The sequence below is a fragment of the Eumetopias jubatus genome, unplaced genomic scaffold (assembly GCF_037043125.1).
Source record: "Eumetopias jubatus isolate StellerSeaLion01/CBP00866 unplaced genomic scaffold, mEumJub1_p1.0 scaffold_13, whole genome shotgun sequence".
In the NCBI taxonomy this organism is placed as follows: domain Eukaryota; kingdom Metazoa; phylum Chordata; class Mammalia; order Carnivora; family Otariidae; genus Eumetopias; species Eumetopias jubatus.
The window spans coordinates 52,774,602-52,792,628 of record NW_028274819.1 but is presented as its reverse complement, the minus strand read 5'-3'; the positions used below and the strand labels follow the sequence as shown (position 1 = coordinate 52,792,628).

At 38.2% G+C, this 18,027-nt stretch overlaps 1 protein-coding gene across 1 annotated transcript; it reads left to right on the top strand.

The window, feature by feature from the left end:
- Nucleotides 1-15,100: 15,100 nt before the first annotated feature.
- LOC114218584 (olfactory receptor 51H1-like) lies at nucleotides 15,101-16,057 on the top strand. The gene has a single exon (XM_028115758.1). It carries the CDS (start codon nucleotides 15,101-15,103, stop codon nucleotides 16,055-16,057), a length of 957 nt encoding a protein of 318 aa, XP_027971559.1.
- Nucleotides 16,058-18,027: the final 1,970 nt, after the last annotated feature.

Sequence of the window (18,027 nt, the reverse complement as noted above, 5' to 3'; positions counted from 1 at the left end):
ATTTCTCCCTCCTCTTTCTTTCTTATTTCATCTCCCCACTTACTGCCCTCTCCCCATTTACTTTATCACTCTCACCCTGAGTCTTATTGTCCCTCCCCACACCTGCTTCTCCCTTTTGCAGTTCACTCACCACACTTGGTTCTCCCAGCGACCCTCACACACTTTGGTGTTCTAGTAGACTGACTCAGGTGTACTCCTTATGCACCCCTTGTTGTACCCCATCTGGGCGAGTGGGTGGGGTGTGGGATACAAGAAAGGTGAGCACAGGTGTCCAGCCTCTTGTTGCCTGAACCCCATAGGGAGCCTCAGTGAGAATGCTGTGGTTAGTTAAGGGCTGGTTGTTCTGCCCAAAGGAAGCACCATGGTGACCTTTGAACTGCAGCGGGAATGGACAAGTCCCTCCATCCCTAATATCCAGTCCTACCCTCATAGCCCATGAAGCAGGTTCCCCTCCACCCCATACTAATCCTGAGCTCATAGTCCTGATAGGTCCTGGTGTCTTGTCTCACCCTGGCCTGTCTGCTCTTTGACCATTGCCACAACCTCTCCCCAGCCTTTTTTTCAGAGAGCAGATAATTAGCCCCAGAGAGTGCCCCAGGCTCAGTCCACAGGGACACCTTCTGGTTTTGTTGCTTGTTTCTGTTTCAACTGATTGCCCTGCGCTCAGTGGAGTACCACATGGTGCTAATAGCTCTAAGGTCACAGGTTCCACCTCTGCAGAGATCACTTAGTCATTTTGCTTTGCACCCTTAGGCTAAGGCCTGAATCAATTCAAAGACTAGCAGGGGTAGAGAATGGTCTCTTACCGTCATCGTTTCATCCCCATCCCTGGCCACATGCACACTGCTATCCATAAAGTCAACTCTCTCTGAAATATGACAAGTAGCTGACTGGACCCCCTCACTCCTCTGGCCCGTTTTGGCTCACTCTCTTTCTCTCTCTTTCCTTCTCTCTTTCTCTTCAGTACTCTGCACTTTCTCATTCTCCCTACCATTTCTTGTTCTTTATATAGATGCCCTGTTTGCGGATGGATCAGGTATCGCCAGGCAACCCACTCCCCATGCCAGCTTGTAGCTTTTCCTTCACACCCTGGGCAGAATCGGCCCAAATCTCCCTAAACGCTCATTGTAACCCATGCTGTCTACTGCTCCTCCCCTCCCAGAGAACTTTCAGGGTGCCTTTGTTCCTGTAATCCCTGCAGCAGACCTGGGTAACCAGATCCCAGCTCGTGGGTTTACCCAGCTCATCCCCGTTCCTTCTACTCCCTTTGAGGAGATGCTGCCTTAATCTCTCTATCCCCAGGGCACAGCTACACTTCTCGTGGACTCAGGTTACCCTCCTCACACACCTTCCAGCAATTCCAGCAGGTGTGATCTGTTGGACCTGGAAGCTGCCCTCAAACTCTGCGACTGAAGTTTAACTCCATGGTGAATGGAACTGAGGACGTGGGCTGAGTTAGTCTTAGCACCGCAAACTCCCGCAACTCCGTAACCAGGTCCTGTTTCAGGCTCCCTGATTGGTTCAGTGAATGATTCTATATCCTTCTGTCATCCTGGGATGCAGGGCTACCTCTCCTCTGACCTCTAAATCATAGGAAGGGCCCCATAGCTATCTGTGCTCTGGTTTCCTGAATGTTCAGGATAGCCATTTATTCATGTGATAAATGAATCTGGCCTAATAGGTTGGAGGGAGGGACAGAATTAAACCATCCTTGGGTCCCTCTTTTTCTCAGATCAACATGTGTTTCTTTCGATTTTATGTTTTAGGAGCCCACAGTCTGGTGCTGTGGCTTTCAGATTTAGACCATCTAGGTAAAAATCCTCACTTTGCCACTTTCTAGCTGTAAGGCTGTGGACAAGCTACTTCACATCTCTGGGCTTCAGTTTCCTCATCAGGAAAGAGAATTGGGATGAAATGTGAGTGAAGTGTCCAGAACAATGCCTGCCTCCTGTTACTTACTGTACCTGCATGCCAATCTCAGTTCTCTACTCTCCCCTCTTTGTTGTCTAAAATGGCTTTCTCTCAACAGATAATTTTGAGCACCTCATATATGCCAGGTGTTTCAGGCTACCATAGTAAACAAGGAAGGTAAGACACCTTCTTTTATGGGTCTTACTTCTAGTACAGAGTGATAGTGCAAGTATATATATGGCCTATGTAACAGACAGAAAAGGGTCATGGGATAAGAAAGGAAGAGTACCTAAACACCACAGAAAGGGTGATATTTCTGAAGCTGATATTTAAGCTGAGACCTAAATGCTGAGAATGAAGTAGCCATGTGGAGGTGTGGAGGACATATGTTCCAGGCAAGTATTCGGGCAGTGAGGCAAGAGTAAGGTTGGCATTGCTAAGGAACCAGAAGGTGGCCATTCTATTTGGAGTAGAAGGAAAGAGCCCAAGATTGAAAGAAGAGATCAGAGATGTTCACAGGTTTATGCCACATAGTTTCAGATCAGACATGGTTAGACGTTTTTATTCTAAGTGAAAGGAAAGACTCTAAAGTGTTTTAAAAGCAGAGCAGTGTAAAGATGTTAACTTATCATTTTAAAAAGTTACTGCCACCCATCATGTAGAGTAAGGATGGACTCTGGCTGACCATAATAGAAGCAGGAAGACTGTTTAAGGGAAACCTTCCTGGGCAGTTGAGATTAGTGGAAATTGACTCAGCATGACTCTCGAAACAACTGTTTATACATTTGTGTGTGCAATTGTACATTTAAAGATGGCTAAGGTTCTTCAGTTAGGCCAAGGAAGAAATGACAAAATTATCTGTATGCTCCCTGACCAATCACTGCATATTTGCCAAGTTCTGTGAGTCTGTGTAGCATTCATACTGTACATACTATTCATTCTTCTATCCTGTTGTACTAGCTCTCGTTAATTGTACACTACCTTTGGTAACCTGTTTCCTATTGTCTCTCTTCTTTTTTTTTTTTTTTTAAAGATTTTATTTATTTAATTGACAGAGAGAGAGAGAACACAAGCAGGGGGAGTGGGAGAGGGAGAAGCAGGCTTCCCGCTGAGCAGGGAGCCTGACGCGGGGCTCGATCCCAGGACCCTGGGATCACGACCTGAGCCGAAGGCAGTCGCCCAACCAACTGAGCCACCCAGGCGCCCCCTATTGTCTCTCTTCTTATAAAGAATGTATCTCATCATGTCATCTTCTCCTGCAGAATTTTTCCATTGTTTGTTCTCTGCCCCTTAGATAAATGTGAACTTATTAAGGCATTTAAGGCCCCTCACGTACTATTTCCAATATGTTCTACTCTTACTCCTAATTTCCTCTCACCCTGTAACTCGCTGTGTGGAGCTACTGCATTGTCTCCTGAAAATGCCTTGAACTTTCTCACCCACATGCTTTCACATATGCTCTTCCTCTACCTGAAGTATTCTCCCTAATAGCTCTGCAATCCAAATCCTAATGTTTCTCTAATACCTAGTCTAATTTCACTTCACACATTAAATTTCCCCAGTCCTCCCTGCCCCCTACCAGCTAACAATGATTCTCCTCATTTTAAATGCCTAATCTTGGTCTGATCTCCTCAGACAGCCCATAACACTTTTAACTTCTCTTGTCATTTCATTTTTAAAGATTTTATTTATTTGTTTGAGAGAGAGAGCACACAAACAGGGGAAGTGACAGGCAGAGGGAGAGGGAGAAGCAGGCCTCCCGCTGAGCATAGAGCCCGATGCAGGTCTCGATCCCAGGGTCCTGGAATCATGACCTGAGCTGAAGGCGAACACTTACCTGACTGAGCCACCCAGGAGCCCCTCTTGCCATTATTTTAATATTAATTTCTTTTCTGAATCTCATATACACACAGATCTCCCAAATTTTTTGATCTTACGAATCTGAAACTCTATACTCATTAAACAATAACTTTGTGTTTCCCTTTCCCCACAACCCCTAGTAACCATCATTCTATTTTCTGTTTCTATGATTTAGACTACTTTACATACCTATATAAGTGGAATCTTATAGTATTAAAAGGACATCACTCATATTTTTAACATTCCAATAGTAACTACTTTTTAATGATGTTTGTTTATTAACAATATGTTAAAATGCTTTTTTCCCATAAAATTAAAATTTACAAACTTTCTCTGGCAATACTTAATGCTATCCAGATAATGTTGAAATCAACATTTGAGCTTTAGCCATTAATTTAAGAAAAATTTCATGATGTATTCTATATAGAGACTCAAAAATACAGTTTTCATCATTAAGGAAATCAGTAGTTACTGTTGATCAGATTTTTTCTATATATACATATCTTTTAAAAAAGTCTCAATGAACAATTTGATGGATGAAGGGTATCATTACACATGGTTTTATAAACTGTTTTTCATTTATTTTTTTAAAGTTTTTAAAATTTTATTATGTTATGTTAGTCACCATACAATGCATCATTAGTTTTCGATGTGGTGATCCACGATCCATTGTTATAAACTGCTTTTTAAAAGCAAAGTTCAGCTCCATGCTATTTTGTTTTATACAAATGAAATGAAGGGCTTCTAAAAATATTGCCCATATCTGTTAAATTAAAACAAAAGAAGGGGCACCTGGGTGGCTCAGTCGTTAAGTGTCTGCCTTCGGCTCAGGTCATGATCCCGGGGTCCTGGGATAGAGCCCTGCATCGGGCTCCCTGCTCCATGTCTCTCTCTTCCACTCCCCCTGCTTGTGTTCCCTCTCTTGCTGTGTCTCTCTCTGTCAAATAAATAAATAAATAAATAAAATCTTTAAAAAAACAAAAGAAAACAAAATAAACATGAGAAACAGCTGTAAAAGACACAAAGCCCTGTTCTTATTTCACTGGTACCTCCACAGTAGAGTTAGTATGAAGGGGAAAAAAACATAGTCTAGTATATTCATACAGATGATTATTATTTCTGATTGTTCATTCCAATGGAGAGAAACTAGAGACATAATAACTAGAGAATTTAAAGGTTTAATATATTTTATTTTTCCCTCTATACTATACAGTGTGGACCTGATTATGCTATGCAGTCAATAAATCACTGATAGAAAGGCATATGAATACCTATCTAAAATTTATCATACAAACATTTTAAACAAGATCACTGCAAGTCAGGAAAACAAATCAATCAAATTTGATAACAAAATATTCATATATCAAATAGCTTAATGTTTACATTTCTGAATGCATGTTTCTTTTGACTACAGAGTAGCTTCTTACTAATAGCAAAGTAAAGCCCAATATGGAATTTGGCAGGATTATTAAATACTTCCAGGTGAAAAGGCAGAAGAAAGGACATAAAGTACATTTCTGTTCTCCTTTCCTAGAACATTTGGTTCACCCTTTATTTCAACATTGCTTCTTGCTCTCTGGGAGGGGTAAGGCAGCAAAGCAAGTGACGGCATGGTTGGCATCAGGACCAGGTTTGGCCACATCACATGGTCAGAAAAGAAGGTGTGAATAGCAACAGAAGTTACAGTGCTTGACACACTTTGCTTTTAAATGCTGGCGTCAAGAAGCAAATGGTTGAAAATTACTTTGTAGCAACATTCAGTTAGGTAACAAATAGAACTCATATCCTGTGCATACTAGGAGTGAAAGGCTCTCAAGTAAAGGACCAAAAGCCAAACTCAAAAAAAAAAAAAAAAAGGAAAAAAAAAGTTACAGTGACCATTCCTGAGAATGGTCAGGACACATAGTCTTTGTTCCATGACTATCATCACCTAATCCAGGGATGTCCTTCATGGAAGTTTCCAGAGAGAGCAATGAGGAAGGAAAAAGTCAGTGGAGTTGAAATGGACATAGTCACAACAGACAATGTTGCCTAAGCAATCTATATTCTACTCTAGTCTTATGAAACGATGTTTACCTAAAATTTCCTGGGCTGAGACTCAAGAAGGAAATTTCTGATTTGTGAAGAAACTCCAGAGATTTGAGCAGAAGATTGTTAAAAAAAAAAAGTCCAGAGTATTATGCTCAGCGAAATAAGTCAGTCAAAGAACAAATACCATATGATTTCACTCATATCTGGAATTTAAGAAAGAAAATGAATGAGTATAGGAGAAAAAGAGAGAGAGGCAAACCAAGAAACAGACTCAACTATAAAGAACAAACTGAAGGTCGCCAGATGGGATTTGAGTGGGGGATGGGTTAAATAGGTGTTGGGGATTAAGGAGGGCACTTGCTCTGATGAACACTGGGTGTTGTTTGTAAATGTTGAGTCACTATATTGTAGACTTGAAACTAATATTACACTGTATGTTGAGTAAATGGGACTTAAATAAAAACTTAAAAAAAAAAAGATTCAGCAAATACAATCTTTGTCCACTGTCAATGTTGCCACAGAAATGTAGCAATTTGAACAATATGCTAAGTTTCATGACAAATTCGCAGATTTAATACCCACCAATACAAGCCCATTACTCAGCAACTATTTAACATTTGCTGGGAGGGAAAGAGTAAGCAAATGTGCTATGCTAGTGTTTGTAGGGGCCAATGGCAGGCTGCCCAAAATGTACCACAATGGTATATTGATTATTTTGAATTGAAACTACCTGGGAAACAGCCAGGGCAGGGACATTCAGACACTTTTCTGTCACCCCTGAAAGCAGGAAATAAATCTCCCATATGAAAGATAACCTTCCCTGTACTAAGAAGCTAAAGGACATCCTTATCACCAAAGATAGAAATTTTAAAGCTGAGAAAGTTGCAGAAATAAAACTTGCTACTTTTTTACTTTTTTACTACTAATACGTAAAGTAAATTTCACTCACTAAAAATTTCACCTGCTTAAGCTCCCAAATGCCTATTTTGTTTATCCTGCCAATTTCTCACAAAGTTATTGTCTCTTTGTCCAAAATGTATAAAAACTGCCTGCCCTGATTGTTTGGATCTCAATTTCATTATTAGGCCTGTGTGCACTTAATAAAACCTTGGGTTTTTCTGTTAATCTGTTTCATGTAAATTTAATTTTTAGTTCAGCAAGAAGAACCTTGGACAAAGGAAAATTTCTTTCTCCCCTTCATAATCTATATAGGTAACCTCATTGCTCTCACATTAGCTAGTATTCCCAAAAATACACCTGGCAATGGAATTCAATATTTCTGCCAGGAAAAGAACATGTCTCCAGCCCAAGAGAGTGGCATAATAGAAAAGGCAAACCAGACTCTGTAGGCTCTCTAACTTGTTGGCTGTCAGCTGGGGGTTGCTTTTATATCCTAGAGGCTGCTCTTATCCTTGTATGTGGTCTACTCCACCTTCAAAGCCAGTAATGGCATGTTGAATCCAACACATTTTCATAGCCAAAACTCTCAGCAAATTAAAAATACAAAGGGAACTTGCATAATTTTATAAAGGACATCTATAAAAATGTTTCTAGCTAACATTATAATTAATGATGAAAGACCTAATGTTTTCTCCCCAAGATTGGGGAAAAAAGCAAGCGTACTGTACTGGAAGTCCTATTCAGTACAGTGAAGGTATATAGAAGTCATAGAGATATAGATTAGAAAGGAATAAATACACAACACTGTATTCACAGATAGCATGACAACATAGTATGACAGTCTATATTTAAAACCCCCAAGAATCTGTGAGAAGGTCCTAGAAACTTAAAGCAAGTTTAGCAAGATGATAGGATATAAGTTCAATATAAATAAATCAGTGATATTTCTACATACTAGCAATGAGTAATTAGAAATGGGTTTTGTTAAAGTACCATTTATAATAGCACCAAAATGACACACCAGCGTGTGTAGCTAATGAAATTTGTGCAGGATTATTTTGCTGAAAACTAAAAAGCATTGCTAAAAGAAATAAGAGATGACCTAAATAAATGGCAAAACTGAATTGCAGGACTCAACAGTTTTTGAGATATCAATTCTGTCCAAATTGTTCTAAAGATTTAATATAATACCAGTCAAAATCCCAGCCATATTTTTGTAGAGATAGACAAGCTGATTCTAAAATGTATATGCAGGGGCACCTGGGTGGCTGTCAGTTAAACATCCAATTCTTGATTTCTGCTCAGGTCGTGATCTCAGAGCTGTGGGATTGAGCCCCACACTCAGTACAGAGTCTGTTAGAGATTCTCTCTCTGTTCCTCTCCTTCTGGTCCTCCCCTGCTCACATGCGCTTTCTCTAAATAAAGAAATAAATAATCTTTTACATAAATAAATAATAAATAAATGTATATGGAAAGTCAAAGAAACTGATATAGACAAAACAATTTTGAAAAAGAAGAGAAAGTATGAAGACCTTCAATATCTGACTTCTAGACTTCCATAAAGCTATAGTAATCAGAAGGATTTGGTTTTGGCAAAGGGATAGACACATAAATCAGTGAAACAGTATAGAGAATACACAAATAGTCCTCCAGAAATATATCAATCGATTTTTGAACAAAAGAATCATAAACCTAAATGTAAACATAGTACTATAAAACTTCTAGAAGAGAAAATATGAGAGTCTTTAAGACTTTTTGTTATGCAAATAATTCTTAAATTAGACACCAAAAGCACAGCTCAGAGCAAAATATATATACAAAATATATATACTATATAATATATATACTATATAAAATATTTTTATATCTTTTTTATAAAAATGCTTAGTGGAAGACACTGTTAAGAGAATTAAAAAGCAAGACAGACTAGGGGGAAAAGTCACAAATAACATAAACAAGGAAGTTTTTTTTTAATCGAAATATATATTTAAAAAAACCTATAAATTCAACAAGAATAAAAAGTAACCCAATAGGAAATAATGGGCCAAATATTTGAACAGACATTTCACCAGAGAAGACATATGTATGGCAATAAACACATAAAAAGAGGCTCAACATTATTAGTCATTAAGAAAATATAAATTAAAACCACCATGATGAGATGTCACTATATACCTATAAGAATGACAAAAAAATTGATAATTTAAGATTCTGGTTGGAACAAAAGCTGCTAGGATTCTCATACACTGGTGATGGGAATACAAAATGGCACAACCACTTTGAAAAATAATTTGGTATTTTTTATAAAGTTACATACTTAAGATATGCCTGGGATATCCACTTCTAGGTATTTAAACAAGAGAAATAAAAACTTATGTACTTATGAAAACCTATGTGTGGATGCTTTTAACAGCTTTATTTATAAATAAACTTCCTTCAACTGCCAAATGGATAAACAGGCTATCACCTATATCCATACCATGAAACACTGTTTAGCAATAACATGGATAAATCTCAAATGCATTATGTTAAATGGAAAAAGTCAGGTTTGAAAGATTACATACCATTTAGTGAACCAAAGTTATAGGGTCAGAAAACAGATTAGTAGTTGCCAAGGGTTTATGGTAGATGGAAGTGATCAACTATAAGGGGTAACATGAGGGAATGTTTTGGGTTGATGGAACTTTTCTGTATTTGGATTAAAGTGGTGGTTATATGACTCTATGCATTTGCCAAAATTCATAGAATTGCACAAAAAGAAGTAAATTTCATTGGATATAAATTTTAAAACCATTAAAAAATGTAAATGCTCATAAGAGCATTTGTCAGTTTCATTTCTTTAAAATTTACCTTTCAATACTCATCCATCTTTTCTCATGTCCTCCCTCTTTCTCTCCCATTTTGTCATTATATTATTTTCCCTTGGTTTCCTGTTTTTTCCCACTCTTCCTTTCTTCTGTCCTTCTACACTTCCCCCTTTTTTTATACAACAAATACATTTTGATCGCCTTTGTCATACAATATATAGCCCTGGATCATGAATTGAAGCATTTGTGTTTGACAGATTCTAGTAATTCAGTTTTTTAAATGCTTCAGAAATGTAGCAAGAATGAGTCAATAAGAAGGAATATGTTTTGGGGAAAATATACATTTGCATGGATGTTAAAAATAATCTTGATGTTATAAAACTGCTTAAGGAAAAACAAGATATATTATGTAGGCTTACAAATTATTTACAAATGCATTTTCAGCTTTTCATGATTATGATTTTTTCATAAGGCTTTCATAAAAAATCAAATTTATGTGGCAATGAAATAATTTAACTGCATGTAATAAGGCATGTCCAGTTCAAATTTGGTTAGTGCCAAATATTATTAGAGTAATATTTCCTAAAGAAATTGACAGTAAGAGAAACCTCATTTCTCACATATAGCTAACAAAGAAGGAACAGGGAAGAACAAGAATAAGCAAAGTAATTTACTTTTATGTAAATAAAAAAAGTTAGAAGGTTATTGAAGAAGTCCATGTAGGAGAAATAGAGGGTGTAGAACTGAATAACATTGTTTGATATAGAAAGAAAGGAAACAATATTAGAAATATTTAAATATTTAAAAGAGGTAAAAATGTCAGGACTCACTATTTATTGGATATATCTATCTATCTATCTAATATATATTTGTATTTGTAAATATATATATATTTGTATTTGCATGACTAGATGGATTGAACTATCAACTGAGATATAAACATAAAGAAATAACCAGTTAAAGTATGGAGGAGAAAGCATCAAGTTGGTTTTTAAAGTTATGAATTTGTTGATTTTGATGAATGTGTGTGATGGTGAGATAAAGATGATGGCCACCAGACAGATACATATAACTGTATGAAACTCAACACAAGGATGAGGATCAGAGATATATATTTGGGAGGAATCTGCTTATATGTAAATTTGAATGAGAAAAGAGAGTTAAAGGAGGAAATGGAGTCAACGATTCTAGGACCAGGGTAGGGTTAATATTGAACTTGGAAAGAGGCAATTTACTTGAACTCTGGGAGGGAAATGATGGACGTGGATATATTTCAAGAAGTAACTAAGAGAGAGTAAGGTACTGAAAAAGACTGGGGCAAATCATCACAATTCTTTTGAATGAGTAGGGGAGGAGTTTTGCTGTAGAATGTGATGGGAGAGAGACTGAGTGGGAGGGGGGTTGGAAATGTGAATATTTGAAATTGCTTTTGATAGGAATGGTATTAGTATCCAATTAAAGAAAATTAAAATAATTAATGGAAGATAGATTCTCTAAACCTATAGGACCATACAGTCTGACCTATTGCATAGTCAGTGTCCTCTATCCATTTTCAGCTTTGAAGAGGTTGAAATTTAAAAAGAGAGATAGTGATATTTGTTTAGTTTTATATTTGTGCTGACATATAGACAGAAAGTGAAAAGAAATCAGAATCCATGGGCGCCTGTGTGGCTCAGTTGGTTAAGCATCTGGCTTGACTTCGGCTTAGGTCATGATCTCAGGGTCGTGAGATTGAGTCCTGTGTAGGGCTCTGCACTGAGCATTGAGCCTGGTTGGGATTCTCTCTCTCCCTCTCCCCCTGCCCCTCCCTGCTCATGCTCTCTCTCTAAAAATAAAATAAAATAAAATAAAATAAAATAAAATAAAATAAAATAAAATAAAATAAAATAAAATAAATAAAATAAAATAAAATAAAATAAAACCTTAAAAAATCAGAATCCATGTGAGATATAAATCATCAACCTATATATAAGTAAAAAACCCAACCAAACCAAAACAACCATTCAAAAACCAACAAACAATAAAACATTTGGCTGATAGATTGGAGTAAAATTACAGTGAATGGCTCAAAACCCCCTATTTGTCAATATAGATGAAAAATATGAATAAGAGTGTGACTGAGCTGCAAGATGTCATCTTTGAAATGAGCAGTGGAATATAGAGGTTAAATTATTACAAGTAGAGCAATTCCACAGCTTAATTACTCCAAACAGTATTAAAAGAATGATCATATGATGTAGAGATGAAGTTTATTTAGTTAAGGAACTGAACACTTTGCGAGTCTATGGTATTGAAGAGTAATCTTTATTAATGTTAAATTACTATAGGACCATCATGTAGATAAATGGCAATTGATTAAGAAAGCTTAGACTAGGGGCGCCTGGGTGGCTCAGTCGGTTGGGCGGCTGCCTTCGGCTCGGGTCAAGATCCCAGGGTCCCGGGATCGAGCCCCGCATCGGGCTCCCTGCTCAGCGGGAAGCCTGCTTCTCCCTCTCCCTCTGCCTGCCTCTCTGCCTACTTGTTCTCTCTCCGTATCTCTCTGCCAAATAAATAAATAAAATCTTTAAAAAAAAAAAAGAAAGCTTAGACTATTAGGCTCATTCTATATGAACATTTCTTCCTTATCTAGTCATGTTGACCTTCGGGAACATACTTGGGGCAGTGAGGAACCCCCGCTCTATTATTTCTATCATAAGTAATTTCTACAATAAAAATTATTGTAGTTACATCGACAATCTAGACTAATTCACAGTGTGATCCTCTTTTTTCTTTGGAAGCATGAAGATGATAATACTCACCATATCAACTTCACAAGAGTTTTAAAGTCCTGAAGATTTATGAGGATTATGATGATGAAAGTGTAAAGCAAATGTGTTAAATCATATAACTGATGAAGCTCAGAATTAATGCTGCCGCTGATGTTATTCGTATTCAGAGGGCAGATAGGAATGGTAGCATTATCTGAAGGTGATAATTGGGTATTATGCAACATTAATTGTCTCTTGACTGATTGGTATGTTTGATGATTCCCTGTAGGGTCTCTTGCTTTCCTTTTGCACAGTGCATGGCTAGACGTATTAGGTTGATCCTGAAAACTGAAAAATGCAGATAAAGAATCAGGAAAAATTCATTCACTAGGGGAGTCATTTCAACTGCAGATTTCATGGGAATATAGAACGGGAAAATCTTGGGGTCACTTTTCCTTGGGATATTTTTGTTTGTTAGTTGTGCTGTTTTGAGAAAAGTAAAGGCAACTATCATTCATTTTAGGGCATGGAAAGAGTGAGGTGCCTAAAATGGCCCTGAGAGACCAGATTGAGCAATAAGCAGCCTCTGAAACCCACCCCCCTCCACACACATACACATAAACAAACACCTTTTTCTACTAGCCTCCTCAATACTATTTCATTCTCCCTGGGGAGACCTCTTTACTCAGAAGCTCCAGGGAATAGCACTGCTCATTGATCCATGAAACTCTCCATGGTGTGGTAGGAGGAGGACTTTTGGAGCAGTGCAAGAAATAAAAGTCCTCATGTGGGTAGTGGCAATGGTTTTGTCAGATGAGTCTTAGGCTGCTCAAGATCCTCTTCCAGGTAGGGATACTCTCAGCAACCAGGTAAGTTTTAGAGCAAAATCAGAGGATAAAGTTAGCCTATCAACAGAATATTTTAAGATATCATCATTAAGTTTCTAATTGTCTCCCAACCATTTTTTTCCTGTTCCTTTCCAACCCAAGCACTCCACATTCTATGTTCTTGCCCCCTTTCTCATTCACACCTTTAAGGGAAAGATGTGAAGATAACTTCTTTAATCTCATGGTGAATGGGTCACCTTTTTTCTAAGAGGTGGATAGATAGCTGATCCTCTGCGGTAAATGCATTGCCTTAAAATGTAAGGAACTCCCAGTCAATGGAACTAATGTAGGCAGAAGATATGTGTCAGCTATAGAATACTGAGTAACTCTTTCTATATTGGTTAGACATTGGACTTTTAAATTACTTTCATTTAGAACCCTAGAATGATTGCAGTTTGGGAATTTCCCCCTTGATAAGGGGGTTTGTGGCTCTACTATCAGGTGAGGTATGGTTATAATTAATCTCTACATTAGGAGGGTTTTTCTGTTTTCCTGTTTCCTCAGATTCTCTGTATCTTTCATTCATCCTGGTATAATGAAGAGTAAGCCTCTCTTTTAAAGGCCAGTCCTAATCTTATTCTATCATCTACAAAGATCTCAGATTGCCTAGGAACGTGGAAGTTTCCCTAGGCAGGTGGAAGTGTGTTTTTTTGTTTGTTTGCTGCTACTCACATAAGAGAATTTTGTAGTTTTATTTTATTGTTCACCTGCTCCTACAATTTAGGATCTATAACAAGGCCATTAACTTGTGGTAGCCTGGAGGCAGATACAGAACACTTAGTCTGTTTTTCCATAAACATGGCAGTATGAACAGTGGAGGGTCAGGGCTAGATTAAACCTTCAAAGGAACAACTTGAGATTTAAAAGCCTAATCTTTAGGAGATAGACTTGAACTCCTGTTTTCTAGATCCTGGGCAATATAGATAAAGAACAAAATCTAAGGACCATATTAGGGAGTAAGCATCTAGGACAAGAGATCTAAGTTTGACTTGGTCTTCTCTAGTTAAACCCTCAAACTCCTATTGCACTTAACTGTAATATTCGTCAACAAGGCTGTGCCTTTCCCTCTCTCTTATCTGCATCAATACTAACTAGGTATTTGACTCAGGGTAAGTTGTTTTATCTAGGCTTCAGTTTTTTTATTAGTAAAATGTGAAATAGATCAACTTATACTTCCACTGCTCTTTGGATCTGTTTTTCTCTTTATTCTTTTTCTCTTCTCTCCTTCCTTCCCTCTACCTTATTTTCTTTTCCCCTCTATTTGCCTACCTCTTAAACTTGTCTCTCATTTCCACTTTTTATTACAATTATTTGAGAACTATAGCATTTTATTTCTCAAAAAATCACTAAAACAGAAAAAAACTAAAACAATAGTTTATTGGAAAGAAATGTATGCTGGCAATCTAATAGGCCAGATATTTGGACCAACAACTAGCTCTTTTTCATAAGAGCAATGGGAAAAAATGGATGTTTGATAGAAAGAGAGAAAACATCCTGGCTAAGGCTGGGGAAATATGAATCAGAAATCTTTCAAAATCTTTCTCTTTTGGTAGATGTCAAAAACAGTTATAATAGGATTTTTGATTCATCATGAGCATGGGTCAGCCAGAGATACATACAGCCTGGGGGTAAAATACTCAAGAATTGAAGAGCAGAGGGCAAATTATTCAAAAATTATAAGGGATGCAAAAGTAAATATGAATATGACGTATTTGTGGTTAGGTGAGTCTTTTTCTCCTGGGCCAGTAGAAGCTTCTTCAACAGGATACACAGTGGAGTAGTAATTTCAGGGATTCAGTCCTCTCTTACACCCTCCCCACCCATGTGAAAATAAAATTGTTTCACTCCCAGGGAAGTCAGATTCTAATATATTGCTAATCCCTGTCACTGTATTTTTAGGAAGTCATCTATCAGGATCCCACAAGCACCCTCCTCATGCCTGTGTCACATTGGCTTCATGGCAGATAATAACCACTCTTACTTCCAACACCCTTACTTTGTCTTAACTGGAATTCCAGGGCTTGAACAAAAGTATTACTGGATGGCATTCCCACTGGGTACTTTATATGTCATTGCCCTCTTTGGCAATGGTGTCATCATCTCTACCATCAAGTCTGAGTCATCACTGTGTATTCCCATGTACTATTTTCTGTGCATGCTGACTTGGGCAGACATGGGGCTTGCCCTTTGTACTTTGCCCTCTATGTTAGGCATATTCTGGTTTAACTCTAAGTCCATTCCCTTTGATGCTTGCCTTGTTCAGATGTACTTCATTCACACCTTCTCTGCCATTGAATCTGGCGTGCTGGTGGCCATGGTCTTTGGTCGGGTGGTAGCCATCTGGAATCCGCTCAGGTATGGCACCATCCTAACCAGTGGTGTGGTCTGCAGAACAGGGGCAGTCATCTTGACAAGGGCAGTCTGTGTGGTCTTCCCTGTGCCTTTCCTCATCAAACGGCTTCCCTTCTACTGCTCCAACATCCTCTCCCACTCCTTCTGCCTCCACCAAGACATCATGCGCCTTGCCTGTGCCAGCACTCAGGTCAACAGTCTCTATGGACTTATTGCTGTCATCTTCACCAAGGGTTCTGACTCCCTCTCCATCCTCCTCTCCTATGTGTTCATACTCCGAACAGTAATGGCCATTGCCTCAGGGGAGGGCCAGCTGAAGGCACTCAACACCTGTGTTTCACACATCTGTGCTGTACTCATCTTCTATGTTCCACTCATTGGGGTGTCTGTCATTCATCGTTTTGGAAAGCACCTTTCACCACTGACTCATGCCCTCATGGCTAATGCCTACCTTCTTGTACCCCCTGTGCTGAACCCTATAGTCTATACTGTGAAGACCAAGGAGATACAAAAGAAAATCATCCAAATATTTGTTCAAACCAAGATTACTGCAGAGGGTTAGGGTCTGCCAGTTTGAGAGAGAAGGAATCTATTCTGTAAAGGCTCAGTTATGACTATGAGAAATAAAGGTTTATATTTTTCATGTTTTCTGGGTGATTTGAATTGGACATTTGAATTGGACAAAAAGAGATTTCCCTGCGCTGAGAGCAGGGAAATCTCTTTTTCTGCTCCAGATTGTTCTTTGCTTACTATAGAAAGAGTGACATTTATAGGAACTGTTCAATGTACTATCCTATAACCCTGCATTTATGAGTTGGCATGTAACAGCTGAAGGCAGGGAATATTACTAATTCAATTTTTAAATAACTCTTCTGAACACAAATAGGCCATGAGTTTAATGCCTTTTAAATTAAATCTCACCAAATTAATTTAACATTCTAGCTCAAGAATTAGGAATGACTTCCATTCTTAAAAGGGGAGAAATGAATTATACACATTAAATAATAAGAAAGCATCTGGGGATAATACATTATTAAAATAAAACATGAATCAGAAAAATGATCAAATTTTAGGATTAAGAATATAAATGTGTACAATTGAGCAGGGGCCAACTATGTTGCATAACTTGGGATCAAAAGATTAGGGGTAAGGTTTAGCTTTTCCATTTGTGACACTGGGTATCTCTTACCTGGGCATCCAGTGTTGTTATGAAATTAAATTTAATCATATGAGTACAACTATTTGTAAACATGAGGTTCTGTGCAATTATAAGGAGTGTCTGAGAATTTAAGGGAATAAGAGAACTTGTATTTATAGACTGTCCACTAAGCAAAAGACACAGTGCCAGAGCCTTTTACATGTTATTTTATTTGGTAATTACAGCATCCCTTTCAGGGAAAGTGTTATGCACTATTACTTACCTATTGATGAGGCAAGTACGGAAAGGGAGAAAGTTTGGAAATTTTTATAGCAAATTTGACTTTGCAGTACCACTAAAGCACACAGTTTTGTATACAATACAATAAAATTGTATGGGTGCAATTTTTTTCCTGGTCTGAGTGGGTAGAGTATGGGGTTTCCCAGGAAGACAAACAGGGTGTACTTGGAGTCCATAGGGTATGATTATGGCTTATGGTGTGATGAGGGGAGTAAGTGCATGTCCAGATTGAGGGGCAGGGAGAGGATGGTCTGGGATGAACTAAATTAAAAAAAAAAGCTCAAAATTAATTTACTACATATTTTGAGAAATACTGATTTAGTAGAAAAAACAAGATACATCTTTTTTTCATAGTTAATTTTTTTTTAAAGATTTATTTATTTATTTTGAGAGAGGGAGAATGAGAGAGAGAGAGAGTACATGAGAGGGGGGAGGGTTAGAGGGAGAAGCAGGCTCCTCGCTGAGCAGGGAGCCGGATGCGGGACTCGATCCCGGGACTCCAGGATCATGACCTGAGCCGAAGGCAGACGCTTAACCGACTGAGCCACCCAGGCGCCCTTTTTTCATAGTTAATTTAAAAATATCTATCCTATGTGTTTGAAGTAGACATAGGGCTATATAATAAAAATGAAACCCACAAGACCAAGACTGAAAAAAAAAAAAGAGAGAGAGAGAGATAGTCTAATGGTGGAGATAAGGCAAGTAAAAACAGGAATGCTTTCTAGGTGTCAATAAGGTCACCTGGAAAGTAGGACATGCTTCCCACTTTCTCAGGTAAGGATGGCCCAAGGTAAGCATGCTTTTTTTTTTTTTAAGATTTTATTTATTTATTTGTCAGAGAAAGAGAGAGAGAGCACAAGCAGGGGGAGCAACAGGCAGAGGGAGAAGCAGACTCCCCGCCGAGTAAGGAGCCTGATGCAGGACATATTCCCAGTACCCGGAGATCATGACCTGGGCTGAAGGCAGAAGCTCAGCCAGCTGAGCCACCCAGGCATCCCAGTCACCAAGCTTTTGATGGTTTGTTGATATGTGAACCTAATCCTTTTAGTGCCATGACAAGATCCTATACTCAGAGTCTGGAGGCCATATTCATT